This window comes from Spea bombifrons, chromosome 10 (assembly GCF_027358695.1).
Source record: "Spea bombifrons isolate aSpeBom1 chromosome 10, aSpeBom1.2.pri, whole genome shotgun sequence".
NCBI lineage: Eukaryota > Metazoa > Chordata > Amphibia > Anura > Pelobatidae > Spea > Spea bombifrons.
In genome coordinates this window covers 30856147-30877208 of record NC_071096.1, presented here as the reverse complement: position 1 = coordinate 30877208, position 21062 = coordinate 30856147, and the positions used below count along the sequence as shown (strand labels likewise).

At 37.8% G+C, this 21062-nt stretch overlaps 1 protein-coding gene across 1 annotated transcript in view; it reads left to right on the top strand.

The window, feature by feature from the left end:
- The window catches only part of CDH8 (cadherin 8), a 136631-nt gene that overhangs the window by 51157 nt on the left and 64412 nt on the right, over positions 1-21062 (top strand). The window contains exon 3 of the mRNA XM_053449633.1: positions 4137-4431. Within this exon, the coding sequence (XP_053305608.1) occupies positions 4137-4431 (295 nt within the window). The remainder of the gene's footprint in view (positions 1-4136; positions 4432-21062) is intronic.

The window sequence follows — 21062 nt, the reverse complement described above, 5'->3', positions numbered from 1 at the left end:
GTAACAACATTTTAACCTAGTTGCAGGTAAACCAAGCAAAAAAAAAAAAATCAGTTGAAGTTAAACGCAAGGACGAATGAGTTGCCCCTGCATAGTGTTAGCTTAATACGGTTAGGTAGGGTCAGCTTTTTGCCCAAGGGGATTATGCGATTCACAAAGGCAGACGGGAGCTGGTCCTTGTACCCTACTAAACTGAACAGAGGGGAAAGCAAGGAAGCTTGAGGTGATGGTAAGGAACGCTTTAATAGAGGCACAGTTCATTATATGGCAGGGAAGGGAATAATGTGGACGCGGAGGTGGTAAACTTATAGAGGTCAACAAGCTGGCTCTTCCCTTGGGCTCCATTAACGTTAAAGATGGGCTGATCTTCTCACCGCTCACAGTGTTTACAGCAAAAACTCACATATGTCATAATATATATAATATATATATATATATATATACTGAATAGACCCAACCTTGAGTATTTATCTGACCCGCGGACGGACATGTTTTCTGGATTAGGTTATGATAATGGATGAAAGGGTTTAGTGAATCTATCCTGTTGAATAACCATCGTAAGCACATTATTCATACAGAATTTACATGGCTATTGGTCGAGAATGAGATAACATAACCACATAAACATTTATGAAAATGATACGCATGTACAAGCATTTGTATTTTACATTTATGAATGTTTATCTTTAATGCAGAACCATATCCTACAGTACCTCCCGCTGCAACGGCATTCTATTCCCAATTAATAATGTATTAAAAAGTGGGGGTTTTGGTTTAACAGAACACTTTGTTTCATAGAAGAATACACAACTAGATTTATTTTCCTCCTGGTAAGTCTGTAGAAGCCAAAACATAAAATATGTTCTAAATTTTTTATATTGATTGTAGATTGTTATTCCGAGTGCACAAAAGTATCTGTTTGTGACTTATAGTCTCTCGGCGCACGTAAAACAATCCGCGAACATCTCAGGAGCACAACTTACCTCCAGAGGATACGCATCTCACAAGCAGAGTTATAATAAATGGAACATCATTTCAATATCAGACAAAAGTCTGTTTTTAGATGACTTTCAATGTTACAGGTACATAGATGTTTTCATCTTATCGGTTAATTATACAGTTTGGCGGCAGATAAGAACCTTTCAGCCCGTCTAGTCTGCCTGTTCATCCTGATGTAAGAAATTAAATCTTAACCAGTCCATCGTGGTCTCGTGTTGGAAAAACGTCTATCCCATGCTTACTTTATTTAGACTTGATCAGGTCACAAGTAAACACATAGTTTGAATTTCATGCACTAACTCAGCCCTTAAAACATAAACCAGAATTAATTTATGAAAAAATATTGTCCAACACTTTTAAATAAGGTTGTAGGCATGTGTTGTAGGGATAACTACAACTGAAAGAAAATAAGTTTATGCTTTTAAGACATTATTTTGCAGTGGACATGCATATCATGGTCCAGCACTTGTGGAGCAATGCATATCATTGTCCAGCACTTGTGGAGCAATGGATTCATTATGGAGTTTGTGACTGGTAGGGGGAAACCAAATTATATCGAAATTCCTCCATTCCAACTTGGTCAATAATTGTCCAAAGCGGCTCAATAGAGTGAATCCAGTACAGCCTGAAAAGTCTAGATCTAAAACAGAGAGATGTCTACCTTTATCCAACGTGTTCATATTCCAAGCTATAGATTACGAAATACTTAATCTATTGAATTTGGAAATATAAATAGATAACTATCTATCACAGATTATTATATTATTACAGATAACTATCGATTTAGTTGTATTTTTGTGGCTCTACCTTGTTGTCTTTTTGACATTAAAAGGGAATGCGATAATTTCCTTCTGGATTGGCATGGATTCAAAGCATCTTACTGAACAGATGTCATATTCAGTATTATGAAATTTGTCCAATTAGTCGCTGATTCCTGCACTGGTCGTAACGAGAGAGTCAACAGCTAAGCATATTTATTGAGTTTGATGCTATCTGAATCGACATACATAAGCGTAGTCCTGCAGTAAACCATTTTCAATTGATTGCTGGTGTTAAACACAATTTATCTTCTCCTTGGGATTTCTTTACATTCTGCCTGTACTGAGGTTTTCCTTGTGAAAGCCAGAGCTGGGAGTTCTCGGTATTAAAAAAAAAAAAAAAATCAAATGAAGGGTCTTATCGGTTTTGTGCCTTACTGTAAACTTCATTGTGCTCGGAGTATTTTACATTCATTAAGAAAAAGGAACAAGTCAATTTAGGAGCTTAGATAATGATGATTCAACAGACTTAATACAAATAAAAATGTGGATTCCAAATAGCTTCGGTAGTTCTTCAAGGGGAATTATTATAAAGAAAACATTACAACACGGTAATTTATATGCTATTACTTTGTGTACAATAAAATTTTTATGTGTGGACAGGACATAATTTACATTCCAGACACTCATACGAAGTAATGATGATAGAGGTTATTTTGGTGAAATGCCTTCTTAGGATTTCTTTTTAACTATACAAGATGCAACGTGGCATATGCCCCTAATAGATAAAATAGGCACAATGAAATGCTCAGAATTCCGGGATATCAGCCTCAGATAATTCAAGCATTTCTTGGACTTTCCTTAAAATAGTTAGTTATTTACTAGGAGAGTTGAGTTATATATATATATATATATATATATATACACTTAATATTAATATATATATATAAATATATTAATATATATATATAAATATATTATATTAAATATATAAATATATTATATTATATATAAATATATATTATATCAATATAAATATTTAATATTTTATATATTTTATATATATATATATTCTTTATATACAATATATGATATAATATGATATAATATATGATATATATAATACATATTATATATTATGAGAGTGTTGAGAGAGGTGTATTGCGTATATGACTCATCTGCATACATGGGAACTTTCTAGGATAGGCAATCTGGATCTTTCTATCTCGTCTGGGGAAGTGAATTCAGAGGGTGCATTGCTAGCCAGATGAGAAGGTGGGGCTAGTTCTTCATGGGTGGGTTTAACCGGCCATGTAGGCACTGTGTGTAAGTAGATCAGGCACCATGTTGTGCTGCAGATTAATGGAGTGATTACAAGGAGGATCTCTGATCCTCTTTGAAACATGCCGAGTCACAGAACCCTTGGACACAACGTCACATCCCGGCGGTGGCTGAAGGTGCTTCTCAATGTTAAAATGGCACGGATGATAATGTATGGGGCTATTGCTGTGTTTAATATTATTTGTAATAACCTGTTTTAATATACGACTGTTCTTTCAGGAACATGTCCAGACTATCAAGTCTGGAAGCTCAAAACATCTTTTGAAGACAGCTTGCTTCTTATTAAATTTTAGAAGTGCTGTAGACAGATTTTATCTGTGTATTGTATATAGTTTATATCAATGAGCAAACAGTCTTATTTCTTTTTCTAAGGACTCTGCTAGGCAGTGCTCTACCTGTCATATAGCTAATGCATGACTGGAGATGGATAAAGACGTGGCAGCGTATGCCTGCCTGTGGTCGTTTATGAACCTGGTTGCATTTCAAGGTCACGATGTACCAAAATAATGTATTGATGCATTAGTGCCCAATGCCCACATTAAACGGTTTACAGTTTAAATGTTAAACATCTTTTAAACTTCTCCAATAAAAGGTTCAGCTTAAATAACCAGCGATTTACATTCTCTCGGAGCCATTTTCATAGCTGCCTCTTTTAGAGCCTCAATATCTTGAGAGCCTTTGCTCGCATCACTGGGCATCTTAATGTAAGTAGACACAGATCTAGACCAAAGGAACACTACTTACATATAACAACAAGTACATAACAAATGTTCTCACAATTCATGATCTTAATGTCTTTACTTATTGTCTTATAGTTTTTGCCAATGCTGACATAAATCGATGTCGAAATTTCTTTCAAAGAACCCTCTTCTGCATCTTGTGATTTTTAAATATGTGAGATTTCTCTATCCTAATGCAATCTATTATCTGGACAATCTAGCATTCTAATTTAAGACATGAACCTTCTAGGCTATTGTTTCTCATAAATCCAAGTTACTGAAGGTCCTAAGACTAACCAAACGTTATTTGTCATTGTAGCTTCACACAGACTTGGATCCCGGGACCAGCAGAATCAAGTACATCCTTTCAGGAGAGGGAGCAGGGACCATTTTTGTCATCAATGACAAGACGGGAGATATACACGCGATGAAAAGGCTTGATCGAGAGGAAAAGGCTGAATACACGCTAACAGCTCAAGCCATGGATCGAGATACGAACAAGCCTCTAGAACCTCCATCCGAATTCATAATTAAAGTCCAAGACATCAATGATAACGCACCAGAGTTCGTCAACGGGCCGTATCACGCTACTGTTCCCGAGATGTCCGTCGTAGGTATGTGTTAAATATGTACTAAATGTACTAAATGTTGTGGTGTTTTTTTGTCGCCCTTGAAAATAGCAAATTTTCCCCACAGCAGTAATTTGTGCTATATTGTTGCGTCAACTATTTCTCTAATTTGCATTCATTTTAGCAATACCTCAGCAACTATAGTGATTACAATGTAAGTGTTAGCTTACACTGTGACGTGTTCTCGAAATGCTTTATTAGTCTAAGTGTGTTTATCAACGATTTCCTCTGTAACTAAGGTGTTGTTACATAAATGTGTACGTAACTTTAAATATTCTATTCTGAGACATCTAATGGACTTATGTTGTATTACTTTGGCGGCAACGACACCTGGCAAACTAATCTATACTTTTAATATATAGAGAGAGACTGCAACTTTTCATTTTTTCAGTTGCCCTAGCAAGGGGGCAAAGTGTAACAAGATGGAGGATGGGGGGGGTCACAATTAATTGCTGTGGAAACCTCATGACCTCACTTCTTTCCATGGCAACTGCTACAGGAAGGCAGATGCTAGCAAAAGTGATATTGTCACAAAGTGTGTGTATTGTCACATGGATGACTTGTAATGCCAATGGCAGCTAAACTTCTGCACAGAAACACACCATTTTGTGGATATGGTTGAGTATTATTGTCAACATCTAGACAGGAATAGAGAGTAAGAATAGATTATAAAGGTTGACAGGTTAATGTGTCATGGGGGGTTTAAGGAAAGATGAAAAGGAAGGGTAGAAAATACTACTGACAAATGAGAAAGATGGGGGAATCAAAGCATGCGTAGAAAAGACATGTGGGACTTTTAATGACCTCGGCAGACTTTAGTAACTTTAATTGTTAAAAAAAAAACAATTGTATGTGCCACACTGTGTGTGTTGACTCCCGTACGGGTTCTAGTCCTTGTCTGGCATTACATATTGGCTAGCATGGCTTATACACTACAGTGATGATTAAAGAACCTCCATGGTATCTAAGCTCAGTGGGAAAGAGTGTGATGAGATGTCTCTAAAGACACTTTGACCAGTGGTCTACAAGGGTGTTACTCTGGTCACTCTAGCCTTTCCTTTTTTACTTAATTGTTCTTTTACAGAAATATTTTGTTTGAATCTACAAGTAGTTAAAACACAAGACGTTGAAAAACAATTCCAAAACATGCACTTCTGAGTGATCCTTTTGAGGCTAATAACGCAGGCTAGGAACTAAAGCAAAGTGACGTTTTCTGTGTTCTGGTAATGTGTTTTAGCTAAAGCAATATATTATATTAAATAGTTCAGACACTCAATAAATTCCATACCTTTGACCACCAAGACGTCAACACTTTCCCTCTGGCTCTAGATCCTATTAAAAACACATGCCAAGTACACTTAAGCTTGAACGAGTGGGTTCTGGAGAGGGTTTGACACAGTCTTGAGTGGGCTGGGTGACGTTAGAGAGACACTTGGGCACAATTCCAACTGACATAAACAGGCCATAAATAAAGCATAGTTACGGTTTATTGTGAACATGAGGCTACACATGAACACAGATGAATTAATTATTTTTTGTGACTGCCGGTAATGACAAATATACTTATCACTTAAAAGAAATATATATTAATCTAAAGGCTTCTCTGGGTTTGGGTATTTATTTATGTCCCCACTAGAACATTGTGCAGTAAATTTTATCTGCTTAAAATGATAGCAAACGGCTTACTATATGCCTTATGCGAAATTCCATCCTGGGATGGCAGGATTCTGGTTGAGCTATACCGTATTTGCTCGATTATAAGACAAGTTTTTTTTCAGAGCAAATGCTCTGAAAAATATCCCTCGTCTTATATTCGAGGTCATCTTCAAATCAGGCCTCAAATAGAGGTCTGACTAAAAGGATAAGATCCAGATCCCCCGCAGCGCTGCAGGGGACACTGATCCTTCTCTCTGGAAGCCAGTAGAGGTCTGTGCGATGCGCGCAGACAACCTCCGCTGCTGCCGGTACTTCTGCCGGCCTTCCGGTGCATCACTGTAGAAGCCCCAGCAGAGGTGCCGGCAGTAGCGGAGGTTGTCTGTGCTTATCTTGCAGCCGGTGAACGTTTGCAGGTTTAATAGGCATATCTGGGGGCAGAGTGGCATATTTGAGGTGTATCTGGAGGGCAGATGTGCACATTTGGGGGCAGGTTGGCAAATAAAAGGAAATAAAAACAAAAAAACTTTTTTCAAACATGAAAAAATACCGTATTTGCACCAGATGAAGCGATAAGCGAAACGCGTAGTGCGTGTTGACGACATCGGGAGGAGGAGTAGCATTACGGAAGTGGATCAGAGGACTAAGGCGGCGTTTCTTTGTGGTAGCGCTGCTACGAAGTTTGAAGCCTGGACTCTGTGACATCCGAAACGGAGGACAACAAGTTTGCCTTTCTTTTATACATTAAAATTATCATTTTTACCTACTCCCCTCCGCTGCCTACCTTCTTTACCTACAAGTACCAGTGTGGGATAAAGAAGCTCCTAAGGAGATCATCACACTCTATGTATGGGCATATTTATGCCCTTTAAATTGTAAGGGTCCGATCTGCTTAATAGCGTCTTTTTAAAAACGTACTTTGATATACTACACCATAATTTTTTTTCTTTTTTCTCTTCCTTTTATATATGAACCTTTTGGATACTGTGTGTGGGAACTCTCGCTGGAAGGGTATTTTTGTACATATTATGTTTGTGTTGCACATATAATTTACTCACTTATTATTTGGGTGCGCAGACACTTGTGTGGTTTTGATTGTATTTAATTTGGAACATTTTGGGGAGTTTGTTCCTGTGTTTTTGCAGCACCACTTCACCAGAAGGTGTAACATTTATGTTTAATTAGAATATTGCGCTTCACTTTTTTGGTATTTTGAGTATTACATGTGAATTAATATTTACTAGTAAAACGTTTTTCCTATAGGGTAGTCTTATATTCAGGCTTTTTCTTTTTTTTCCTAAATTAATATTCAGATTTTGGGGGGGGTCGTCTTATAATTGAGCAAATACGGTATTTTATTTTTACGTAAGTAAACAATAAACCTAGTTCTTGATGACAAATACATCAACGTTCCATCTGTGGTGATGCAAAAATTATTCATCAAGAATAAAAACCAGTAAAAAGAACACAGAAAAAAATGGGAAAAATGGAGACCCATAAGCTAGGCACCATAATGGATATATATGGAACAGCAAGTTATAAAAATATACAGGACAAAATGGATTCCTCTGGAAAACCCCAAATGTCTTAATGAATACATTCCCAACCTCTTTCAGACCTGCTCCCTTTCTCCTGATTCTAGCATTCATGTTGATGAAGCGCTGGCATGTATGTCATGTAAGTTGGTACTGCAGCATGAGCGTGTTCATTTGGTGAATTATTTAGTGAATAGTTTCTGTACGGCACATATGACACTCATTAGTCTAATCAGAATCATGTATATCTAATGTAGCAGGGATGTAACTAAGATTTAACGTGCAAAGCATTTAGCTAAAGCAGGAGACATCTGGAAGCATTTTTCAAAGTTCAGGCAATGTAAGCCCTGTGGAAACCAAGAAAGCTAGATATAACTGATCTCTTGAGATGGAGACATAATTAACTTGATGGCTAAATTGGTAAACATAAGAACATTACATGACGGTGTTCCAGTGTGCACCATTTCATTGGTGAGATGATACATGAACCCAAAAACACATTTTTTTTTACTCCAAGCAGAACGTATATTAGATGAAATGAAACATGTTTTATGTACCTGGCCAGTTTCCAGGAGATGCGACTGCGCAGATGTTTACCAGATGTTTCTTAGGGAGTACGAACAGAAGAACCATAACAAATGCAATGTTTCCAACATTTGAAAGCGTTATCTTAGACGTGTGAGCTGTCAAGAGCAATGCAAATGCAACAGCCGGAACTATGCCAACTGAGATCCTCAATTTTCACTAAGAGATCCACTCACATATCTCACACAAAATCAACGAGTTTCTCTCCATAATGATCAATGGGGCAGTCTCACGAAACAGTAAATATAGATGCATCGAAGGGTTAACTATTGATCAAGTTTAAATTGTGCTCCCCTACCCCAATTTACATTAAATATATACATCTGGAGATGCATTGAGTTGCTCAGTACTAGACTGGCAATTAATAGTTTTCTTTACATAAGGTGTCCCTAAACGTGACTTTGTTACAATTAGTCATATAGGAAAAATGTATGAACTAGAGGCAAATATAAGTGTGTGTGTGTGTGTCTGCTTTCATAAATCTCAAAGTCAAATCTGCTTAATTAAAGGGCCATATTTCTGAGGTCAGCACTTAAATTAGCCCAGAGGGTAAGTGTGTTTCAAAACCAAGATCCAGAAAGAAGACGGCAGATGCTATGAAATATGTTTCCAGTAAAACAGCTGTTTCAAGTCTGTATCGTATTTGACATTGGCTTGTATGTCTACAATGTATGTGTGTACATCTATCTATTTCTATGTGTGTGTGTATATATATATATATCACTTACGCATAAAATATGCACTGCAGATGGGAGAAGCCTATGCAGAGTAATAGACGCATATAGAAATAAAAGGTATTACAGGCATGCATAATACTTTGCAAGAAATAGGTGAATCATCAGAGTATCAAAAATTCATAACCACTTGGACAATAAATCATAGACACATTTAATATTAATGCAGCTCTTAAAATTCGCTGTTAGTTTTTCCTGTATAGTATGTGTATGTTTGGTCTCTGTGCCTTTCCGTCTGATATCAAGAGCAGTCGCAAGGTTAAGCCTTTTCTACGCTGTCTGACTATTAAAATGATAAAATTATGAGACTGATCTACAGCCAAAAAAGCATTCACAGTCCTCGTCACAACAGACATTCTGCCCCCAATGGCAAAAAGGCCATTGTTGTTAATGTATTTGTGACGATAAAACACCTAGATACTTTACCCTAAGGATAGTATTATCTTTGTGGACTTCATCTATTGATTAATACATCGGTTGAAACACATCAATAAAGAGGCTTCTTTTAATGCCAAGCCTTTAAGTCAGATTTAAAGTTTTATAGTAGCTTTCAATATTAACCCAACAAGAACTTTGAGGCATTCTCAAACCAAGCCCACAACAGCGATTCGCACTGCAGTACAAATGAAGCCATTACTATTGAATAATGTTCTTGAGTATAATGAATTACAGTATCCAGATCATGGAGCTTGAATCAATTTTGAATTAGTGGTTTTGGAAGGTATTTGCAATTTGGCTGCAACTAAATGTTTTGATGTAGAAACCTTGAGGTTTTAAAAGTCACTAATTGACCAGGAATCTATATGGACACATCAACCGCACACATTACCTGGCTAATTAGAGAAACAACAACAACGGATCTAATGTGTCATAAAGGTAGCCACCCAACTTCTAATGAACTACAAATACAATCCGGAAAGGAGATTCGTGAGACGTGTAATCTTCTATCAGGAAAAAGCCTGTAGGTTGCTTACGCCTGTGAGATTTAATACATTTGGGACGCCTGTGAGATTTAATACATTTGGGACGCCTGTGAGATTTAGATATATTAGCACATATTAGCACCTGTTACTTTCAACTGGGATACAAACTCAAGTTAGTACTTTGCAAGTTTAATGCATGCTCTGAGCTGTGCCGAGCTGGGTCCACAACAACTCGACTTCTATAGCATTAAGAAATATATTTCTATATTAAATATGTTAATATTCTTTTCTGTTAAATAAGCTGACATCTTATTTGGACACTATGTTGGAGCACACATATTCATGGTGATCCTCGGACATCCAAACACCACCTTACTACTATGCCCATACAAAAAATATGTTAACTTCTATATACATAACGTACTTGTGTTCATTTACACAGATAATTTAAAGTGGACACCGAATGAGAAAATGGGTGCTCCGTGGAGGTGTTGAAAGACAAACTAATATAAACATCCAAACCGCAAACTTTTCTATTTGACGTTGTTCATTTGTTTTAATGTATCCATTATAAAATTAGGTCTGTGCGCTGCCATAATCCAGCAACAAAGTCTTGCGGACACGTAATTATCAATAATAGGGAACAATACAGACCCCCTGTTTATATTCATTGTTTCCTATACTGCCTTCTGCGATCTATAGAAGATATAAACAAAAGGTGTCATTTTGGTGGACGCTGGCCGACGCCGTCATGTGTATTAATTTGCACGTTCTTTCTTTTATTGGGGAGTGGAAACATAGAATGAAACAGGAGAACTCTTTGTATTCCCGTCAGCTCTGTAGAGGCATGGTATTACAATTATTACCCAGACTAAATTCTAATTGACCTGCTGTGATATAGTTCTTGCGCGGGAGGATAACAAGAAAAACCTTTTTTTTAAAAAAAAACAAAAAAAACCCCCAATCTTAATATTCATGTGAAAAGATTTCCTGCTGCTGTTGAAGGTAAAGCTAAAATAAAAGGCTGTTCACTTGGATTTTGAGAGCTCTTTGGGTTTGCATAGAATGTAATGTACGAGGAAAGAAGAAAAGCTGATAAAATAATTACCTAGAATTTTGTATGAAATCAGCTGTATGTACACAATGGAATTGAGAGAATGCATCTCTCACCAAGGAATCTGGCCCCATTGTGACGCAGCCGCATGTTACCGTAGGGTAATCAATTCCCTATAGACAATCATGGAATGTGCAATTAGTACATTATATCTGACAAAAAGGAATCAGATTCCTTTACTAAGTAACCCTTTACCAGCAAACTGGATAAAAAGAGGAGCATTCATTATTTACATCCACCCAAAAGTTTCAACAGAGAATAAAATGTGTTCTAATACACATACACATATATATATATACACACACACACATACATATATATATACATACATATATACACAGAGAGTGTATTTATATATATATATATCACATTAATCATCAGACTAAAACGGTCTAAAGGTTTCAATAGCTTTTATGTAATAATGAAGATTTTAAACATTTTTACCAATTAATATTACAGGGTATAGGGATCTCAATATGTACTACTTGAAGGAGAGAAAGAAGGGGCATGATAGAAACATTTAGTACAAAAGGGAAGTTTATTTCAAAGCAGGAGAAATCTTAGAACAAGAGGTCATAAACATAGATGTAATGTAAGTTAGTTTTACTTTGCTGAGAAGGTGGCAGATAAATGGAACAGCCTCCCAGCAGAAGTGGTAGAGGTTAATACAGTGAGGAAATGTAAACATGCATGGTATAGGCATATGGCTCCTGAATCTAAGACGAGACCAACGACTGATTAAAGGTTTGAGTCTCAACAACAGGAAAAACAGGCAGACTAGACGGGCCGAATGGGTCTTATCTGATGTCAAATTCTGTGTTTCTAATATTCATCACATCTGTCATGCGACTTATGCTAGGAACCTCTACAGCACAAAACTTCCATTGTTTTTCCCGAATTCTGTACCATTTATAAACAATTTATAAAGAGTTAATATAAATCCACGTATGTTAAGAACAAAAACAGATGGATTGAGTAATGTTACTGCAGTTACCATTGGCCATGGTTTTTATACCAGTACATTAGTTGAAGTGATCCATTTTAAAATCTATGGTTATACATGGATCAGGACTACGGGGAAAATGTTGGGATAACTGTGGAAAGCTTGCAAACGTTTATGGAAACAGGAGCAAAGAAACATTTTTTATCTCAGTTACCAAATCCAAGCATAAGGATTTCCAAGTGATCTAAAAAAGCTACCTAAACATCCCATGAAGCCCGGAGCTTCCTCTCGGCCAACGCCGTATATCACCAAAGTTTTCATTTGTTGAAACAAAAGTATGGGTATCCAAATTGCCGCAAGAGAAAAAAAACTTGATCCACAGTTTATATTATTTACCTCATTGCGTACGCTGATCTACTTGGAGGAGAATAAAACGTTTGATGAGTCTATTGAAGAAGAGACCGTTGTTGTTTAGGTGGAACTGAGGTCTAATTTATCGGACACATTTCAGTTCATTAACTAAATTATTAAAGAGGTATGGCATTATCAGTACTGTGTATCGGAGGTCACCTTGAAACATTGTTATATGGTTAAAGCTGTGACTTTGTGTCTACATATGCTTAAAGACCTCATCAGTATCACACACACTCTACTATCGCCTCGCTGCAGTTCCACTCTGGGAAGAAGCAATGTATAAGGAAACCTATTCAAACGATTAGCTGCCGACTTGAGCTGAAGTTGCCAGTAGATGTCCTTTATGTTTTCTGGCTCTAATTCGGGGGTCACCAAAAGCTGACTTTCCAAATGTCCCGCTCCTACTTTTTTGTGGCCAAAAAGGTCCTTTCTTACATTGTTGGCAGGCAGGGAGACAAGTCCCGAACCGAAGACTATGGTGGTGGGCCTGGGTGTTATGTGGATGAGGAATTTATGGAAGCAGCTGAAACCAGGAGGGATCATATTAAAGAACGCTTTTTCCATCCCTGTGACTGGGGAAAATTCAGAGAAAATATGAAGGCCAGTTATATTCTTGGTAAAGCAGGAAAGATTTGGCTTGGATTTTTTTTATCCACCTAGATTTTAGATTAAAAAAAAGACCACATTGATTTCTTTTTCATGGTAGCCTTTTATCAATTTACAGACCTATTGGTGTCATTAATATCCATCAATGGCATTGTTTGATATATATATATATATATATATATATATATTATATATATATGTATTTAGTCGAATTTCCCCCTTTAAGAAACCAAAGAAAATACTTTGAAGGAAACGTCTGAGATTTCTACAGTCCGGATAAACGCTTATCTGCTCTTAGATTTCGTTTTCTTTACAGAATACTTACACTATCTCCACAGTTCTCAGTGAAAGTAATGGCTGGTCCTTTGTCTTCCGTTAAACCTATCCATAATACAAGGTCTTAAGGACAAGGTTTATGTTTGCTTATCTTTACTTTCAAGTCTGTTCAACAAATTCCTTCATTGTATTTGCATGTTATATTGAAAAAGGCGCGGGGTAACACAGAAGAACAATATCAACAATAGTTTGGAATAACGGAGGGTTCTGCGTTGATTCTGCTATGAAAAGCAGAGAAGAAAAAAGAAAACAAGCGTACAAAGGCCAGTTTTAGAAAAAAATACCGAGAAATGGGAGCCATACACAGGCAGTGTAACACAGCACAGTAATAACCATCGTACATTGTAGTTGGAGAACTAAAATAAATAATCCAATAAAACATTTCACATTAATGGTTATTGAGGAAGTTTTTCACCGAAGCACAAGCTGTAGTTGTTAATATGGAGAAGGAATCATTATAGACACTTTTTTCGAAGTAGATGTATACCCCCCCCGTTACGAGATCGTATGCCCTGATAAAAAAGTGTTCTTTTTTTTACTTTACTATTATAATAAAATAAAAAAACAAACTTTTTCTTATTGTTTTAATACCTGGGTTAGGATAGGGTTTAACATCAGCCTTTCCATCAATATGTCGTATGTCCGGCCAACAAAGAATTTAATGCTAATTTTTCATACAGGCAGGTCAGGGAGACCGTGTGGTGTGCCATATGCATTTTTTTAAATGGCTTTATGTATTAATTTGGGGAAAACCCCCCCTTTTTGGTAGTTGAGGTTCCCGAAAGCTTATGTCACATCTTTTATAGGTTGCTCCAAAAACGGTATCAACTTCAACTAAAGACTATTAGTTATTGAACACGAAATTGACAAAAGTGCAGCTTTTTTCGCCAAATCTATGAATACATATGTACGGGACTTGATCAGAAACATAGCCATATGTATAATGATATTATTCTATGTATTAATAAATATAAAATGGAGATAAAAGACTTTCTTTTTTCATTGTGTTAAAACCATACGTGAAGCTTTAATATCCTGCTGTGTTTGGTCATCATCAACTAAATCGTCTATTCTTCACAGTACAACAGAATAAATGTACCTTAGCTAATAGAACAGAAGCAAGACTGTTGGCACCCTGCAAAGAAGCCTTTTTTTTCTAGTAAAGGATTTATTCTTACTATGTAAAGGAAGAAGAAACAAATAAATGATAGGTTTTAAAGGGTGATTAATTCTGTGTTTTTTTGTGGAAGTATTATCAGAAAAATAAATGAAAACCCCCCAAAATACACAACCATATTAAATGGTCAGAAAAGAGAAAAAAAAAACCCATCATAAATAAACACGCTCTATATGTACTTCTATAATATCAATGTTCAAAAATACTACTATAAATATATAATAAAACTATATATTTCTTATACTGGTCGCTGTCTTTAATAAAACATCTGATTTCAAATTCTATAGGCTTCATTAATTTGCATAGTTTGCATTACTTAATTTGTTTTACAGAAAAAAAGGTGTTGCCATAACAACTGAGCGTTTCCTGCCACTTCTAGCAATTGTTGCATGAACAAGAAATAATAATAATAATAAAAAAAAAAATCGCCTAAGTAGTACGTCTCTAAACAACATCCTATTAGGACAGTGCTAACTATGAAATGTATCCACGTAAAGGTAGCTTTCAAATAGACGCCATGCTTCTCTAATAATTACGCTGTAACCTATAGCGCAACAATGCAAGGATTAAGACTATATACATTGAATGACTTGTGTAATTGGGAGGTATAGGTTTAGTCCGTAGAAATCAATTGCAACCTGGAGTGTTACACATTAAAACAAGCTACCGTATTTGCTCGATTATAAGACGAGGTTTTTTCCAGAGCAAATGCTCTGAAAAATACCCCTCGTCTTATAATCGGGGTCGTCTTCTCAGACCCCCCAAAAAATGTCTGCTGGGGCCATGCTGCTTACCGGTCGCGAGCAGCGTCTCTTCTGTTAGAAGCAGGAGGACAGGAAGCTTGCAGCGTCCTCACAGAGCTCTATCTCCCCCTCCCTCCTCTGGGGGCGGGGCCAGAGAAGTTGCTCTACAGCCGGTCCCCTGCAGAAGTCTTCGAGTGAGAGATCTACAGTTCAGGTAAGGGGGTGGGGGAGGGTTTTTGGGTAAGTATGTGTGATTAATGTGTGTTTAATGTGTGAAGTATGTGTGATTAATGGAATGAATGAGTATTTAAATGTGTTTGTGTGTGATAGCATGGATGTGTAAGGGGGGTGGGGGTTGTAGCATGGCATAGGGAGGCTGTAATCCCACTACTATCATCCCCAGGTTCCAGCATGTACTGGCTGCCTTGGCTTGATAGGAGTGTGATTGCTGTTAGCAGTTTGATATATATATATATATATATACCGTATTTGCTCGATTAAAAGACGACCCTGATTATAAGACGACCCCCCAAAATCTGAATATTAACTTAGGAAAAAAAGAAAAAGCCTGAATATAAGACGACCCCAAAGGAAAAAAGTTTTACCAGTAAATGTTACTTCATGTAAACTATTTTTTTTAATAAAAGCTATGATTGAGAAAAAGATTTTTTTTGTTTTTATTTCTTGTATTTTCCAACCTGTCCCCCAGTTACACACATCTGCCCCCAGGCTTGCCACACCAATATGGCACTGTGGCCCATGATATGCCTTTTAACCCTCTATATGCCACTGTGCCCCATGGTATGCCTTTTGACCCCCTATGTGCCACTCTGCCTCCAGAAATGCCTTATACCCCTATATCCCATTCTGGCATTTAGGGGGTTAAAATGCATATTATGGGGCAGAGTGGCATATAGGGAGGTATAAGGCATTTCAGGAGGCAGAGTGGCATTAAGGGAGTTAAAAGGCATTGTATAGAGCACTCTGCCTCCAGAAATGCCTTATACCCCTATATGCCACTCTGCCATTTAGGGGGTTAAAAGGCATATTATGGGGCAGAGTGGCATATAGGGAGGTATAAGGCATTTCAGGAGGCAGAGTGCTCTATTAAATGCCCCCTTAACGCCACTCCAGAAATGACCTATGCCCCCATTTAACACACACACACACACCCTATACCCCATTTAACTAACTAACACACACACACACACACCCTATACCCCCATTTAACTAACACACACACTCTCTCTCTCTCTCTCACCCCCCCTCTCTCACCCCCCTTCCCCCGCTCTCTTACCCCCCCTCTCTCACCCCCCTTCCCCCGCTCTCCCCCCCTCTCTTACCGGTGCTTCCAGCCGGGGCAGCGGGTTGACGTCGCCTTCTGCTGCAGCCGGAAGGAGGCGTGGCTAGCAGCGGGGGTTTGTATGCGTCCGTCGCGTATACTTTCCCCGGCTGTCAGAGATCTGAGTTCCCCGCACCGGAGCGGGGAACTCTGATCTCTGACAGTCGGGGAAGGTCTATGCGACGGACGCAGACAACCCCCGCTGCTAGCCACACCTCCTTCCGGCTGCAGCGGACGTTGTCTACGCGGATCGCGTAGACGTCAACCCGCTGCCCCGGCAACGCTGCAGGAAGCACCGGTAAGTGTGTGTATGATGGGGGGGGGGGTCGGGTGAGACAGGAGGATCCAGGTCCCCTGCAGCGGTGCGGGGGATCTGGATCTTAGTCTCCTAATCAGACCTCTATTTGAGGTCTGATTAGAAGACGACCCCGATTAGAAGACGAGGGGTATTTTTCAGAGCATTTGCTCTGAAAAAAACCTCGTCTTATAATCGAGCAAATACGGTATATATATATATATATATATCTATATCAAACTGCTAACAGCAATCACACTCCTATCAAGCCAAGGCAGCCAGTACATGCTGGGTTAAAAGGCATATCATGGGGCTGAGTGGCATATAGAGGGTTAAAATGCATTTCTGGACCTCCAGAAATGCATTTTAACCCCCTATATGCCACTCAGCCCCATGATATGCCTATATACCTCCAGAAATGCATTTTAACCCCCTATATGCCACTCAGCCCCATGATATGCCTTTTAACCCCCTATATGCCAGAGTGGCATATAGGGGTATAAGGCATATCATGAGGCAGAGTGGCAAATAGGGGGGTATAAAGCATTTCTGGGGGCAGAGTGGCATAACTGGGGGGGGGCAGGTTGGCAAATAAAAGGAAATTTAAAAAATATATTTTTCTCAATCATAGCTTTTATTAAACATGAAAAAATAATTTACATGAATTAATATTTACTGGTAAAACTTTTTTCCTATAGGGTCGTCTTATATTCAGGCTTTTTGTTTTTTTCCTAAATTAATATTTTGATTTTGGGGGGTCGTCTTATAATCGGGGTGGTCTTATAATCGAGCAAATACGGTAATTTATGCAAAAAAAAAAAAAAAAAGGATTCCCTGCAGTAAGTTTGGCTCTATAGTAAGGATATATGTATATATGTATATATATATATATATATATATATATATATATATATATCTTTTTGTTTTTTTAATGAGACCTCTGCAGGTGCTTATTATCTGTGATTCCAAAGAGAGATTCAATGGAAAAATAATAATAAAGGTTTATACGATCGACACATCAAGTGCATTCATCGCATAAGACAATATACGTGTAACCATAACGTATAAAGATATAGAATGTGCGCGCACATTAATAGACATGCTCTATGTTGCTTTTGCCTTCATAATGCAGACAAAAACCTACTAATAAATAATGTAAGGCAAGGATCTGCAAATGAGTAACGAGGAATAAATAATGCAGGTTTCTAGTGGCAAATGGGTTAAGATCTCAGGGAAATCATCAGATTGCTTTACCATCATTCACGATATATAGTGCTATATTCTGAAAGGAGACTATGCCAGGAGCTACAACGGAGGGTGAGTGTGGGCTTTCTTTATACAACATATATGAAGCAGAGTACAACGTATGTATATGGAACCGTATTCTGTATAGAGCTCAAACTGTATGTCCGATGTATAAAATAAGAAGGACAAAAGATTGGTCTTTAAATTTTAATATCAAAATCTTTTGAAATAATTATCACAAGCATACATTTTATAAAGTTCCCCTGGAACTCCCTACCTGTAATCCTAGCCGTTTATCAACTGAGATTGCTGAGTAGTATATTCCGGGAACAGATTAGGAAGCCTAATTCAACTGCGATTTCAACTTCTGCTGCACTTTGAGTCTATTTGCTTGACAGGAGAGTTATGTTTCTGCTCCCTGACGTCACTATACATTATGAAGAGTCAAACCATTTGAGCTTCTGGTGCAAGAAAAGCTCGGGTCTTCACTCTGGAGAAACCGATCATCGTTGGCCATTCATGACGTATAGCGAAGTAAGCAAACTTTCCTGTCAACTCTTGAGGGTGACTTGATTGGAACCTCTTCCAAAGGGAAGAGGTCAGCTGCTGCAGTACTAGGTTAAGGTCCCAAGGGGGAAACGAAGGACGAGACCTAGGCCATAGTCTACAGATTGCCTTGCAAAATCCCTCATTGAAAGTAGAGAGCTTTTTACTCGAGAGTAAGGTTTCAATCACTGCCGGGGATAAACCCATGGATTTTAGGATTTCCCTCTCAGAATCCATGGCAAGAGGTAGAGATGATCTGGATCCAGATGACTGGTCCCTGATGAAGCAAGTTCTGTTGAGGAGGTAGATGGAAGGGGCTGTCACGAGCCAGTTGGAGTAGTTTGGTGAACCAAGCCTTCTTTCTTGACTTGGCTTGGCTTGAGTTGGAGCTTGAAGCCATCAGATCTATGTCGGGAGTGCCCCATCGTCTTGTTATCACATTAGGAAGAGCTTCTTGTCTAAGCTCCATTCTCCCAGGAGAATAGTTTGTCTGCACTCTTGACATAGACCAAAAGATTCCTCTGGCCCATAAACAAATCTTAGCTGTAAGGTCCTGCAGTCTTCTGCTCCTTGTGCCTCCCTGCATGTTTATGTAGCTCACCACTGTGACATTGGAACGCGTGGTTCAGCAGAAGAGGTCCCCAAGGTTCTAGGGGCTTACATACTGCAAGAAGCTCTAGGTAATTTATGGGTCAGCCTGCTTCCTGGGGTTCTTAGAGTAAGACTTTAGTAAACAGTTAAATTATTGTTCGACAAGGAACTGAACGGAGTGTTGCCCAGTTATCTTGGTTGTTTGAACCTAATAACCACATGATTCTTATTGAATAAACCCAATGTGATATTGGTTATCACACTGAAAAAAATCATAAAACATAGAAACAAAGTTGTTTGGTCAGATCCATAACATTATTTAATAAAATTACATCTCAAACAAATCCAGGAAAATTACCGGATTATTTTGTAAAAATGATATTTGCCGTTATTTCAATAACTGCCTTAACTTTATTTTTTATTCATTTGTTTAATAAGCATATTCCTTCAAAACTGTGCTGAAAAAGCAAATTGACATTATGGATTTACGGGATGGACCGCTGAGCTTGACATTTAATTAAGAAAGCTAAATGTTTACTTAACTTCATCGTTGCTAACTTGTGGGGAAATTACAGTAGTATCCTCGGTTCCTCTTGCAATAACAGCCAATTGTGATATATTAAAATGTAAAAAAAATCCCAGCGGTGCAGTCTGGAATCATGTGCACATCTAACGTGGCTCATGGGACCAAATTAATTCAAAACTGAGGCTTGTGGGAGAAAAAAAAAGGAATATATTTCATCATGGTGGCAACCAGCAGGTAAAGGCAATTTAACTGTTACAGCTTTACTTTTGAGAATTACAGCTATCCAACACGGATATTTATTTCTCTCTTACCATATGAATTTCTGAGTGGGTATTATATCTATAGCTATATCCACTTTCTGGGAAATATCCTGGGAATGCCAATGCTGGAGCTCCTGGCGATAAGTTTATAAATCACCATTTAGGTTTTCCTCTTAAGTGTATTCCATCAATGGAGTCTTTGATCGAAGATGCAGATGGTTTATTGGGCCAACAGAAAAATACGTAAGGTTACATACATTTTCGGTACCGCCAAGCTCTCTTCTTCAAATGGAATCATCTCCATCAGAAGGAAAAACCGCCCAGGTCCCAAAAGCTTATGTTAATATGGCTATATCCATTGTTACTTCTAACAACCTAAAGCATTCCAAGTGGTTTCATTGTGGTCAATTTCCATGGCACATAGTAAACAGAGCAAATGCGACCTGCCAACAATAATTTAATTGGATCTCAGCTTAAATTCGCTATCCATTGAGTTTGTAAGAAGAACTTTTTTAATGAAAAGTTCTTAATAATGGAACAAAATTGTCTCTCAGCATACAAACCTAACAAATTAACATCATGAATTGCAAGCAGTGTATTATGTTGATTTTATAGTCAATGTCCTGGAAGATAATTTTTCAAAACACGTTTTATATCTACTCCAAAGTCTTTGTTCGCCTGTAGTTCCCCCTGACAGCTCTCGCATTATTCTTCTTGAATAATGTTCCGAAACCGAATCGGTGCTTGCGAGGCACATAAAAAATACCAAAGCAGCGTCACAAAGCACCAAAGCCACATTTTTCATGGAAGACCTTAATCTTATTTTGTCAGCAAGCAGAAACATTACCCAATGGTATACAATGTGTGCAATGTGTTCATAATTATCATGGTAACGCTGACGCTTAGAAACATATCTACAAAATTGAGATGAAATATTCTAATATGAATCCTTCGCGTACAAGGTTTACAATACTATATATATGTTTTATCCAATTTTTTTTATTCATTTTCTTGGGAATTGGAAACGTTTTTTAAGAACGTATACAGT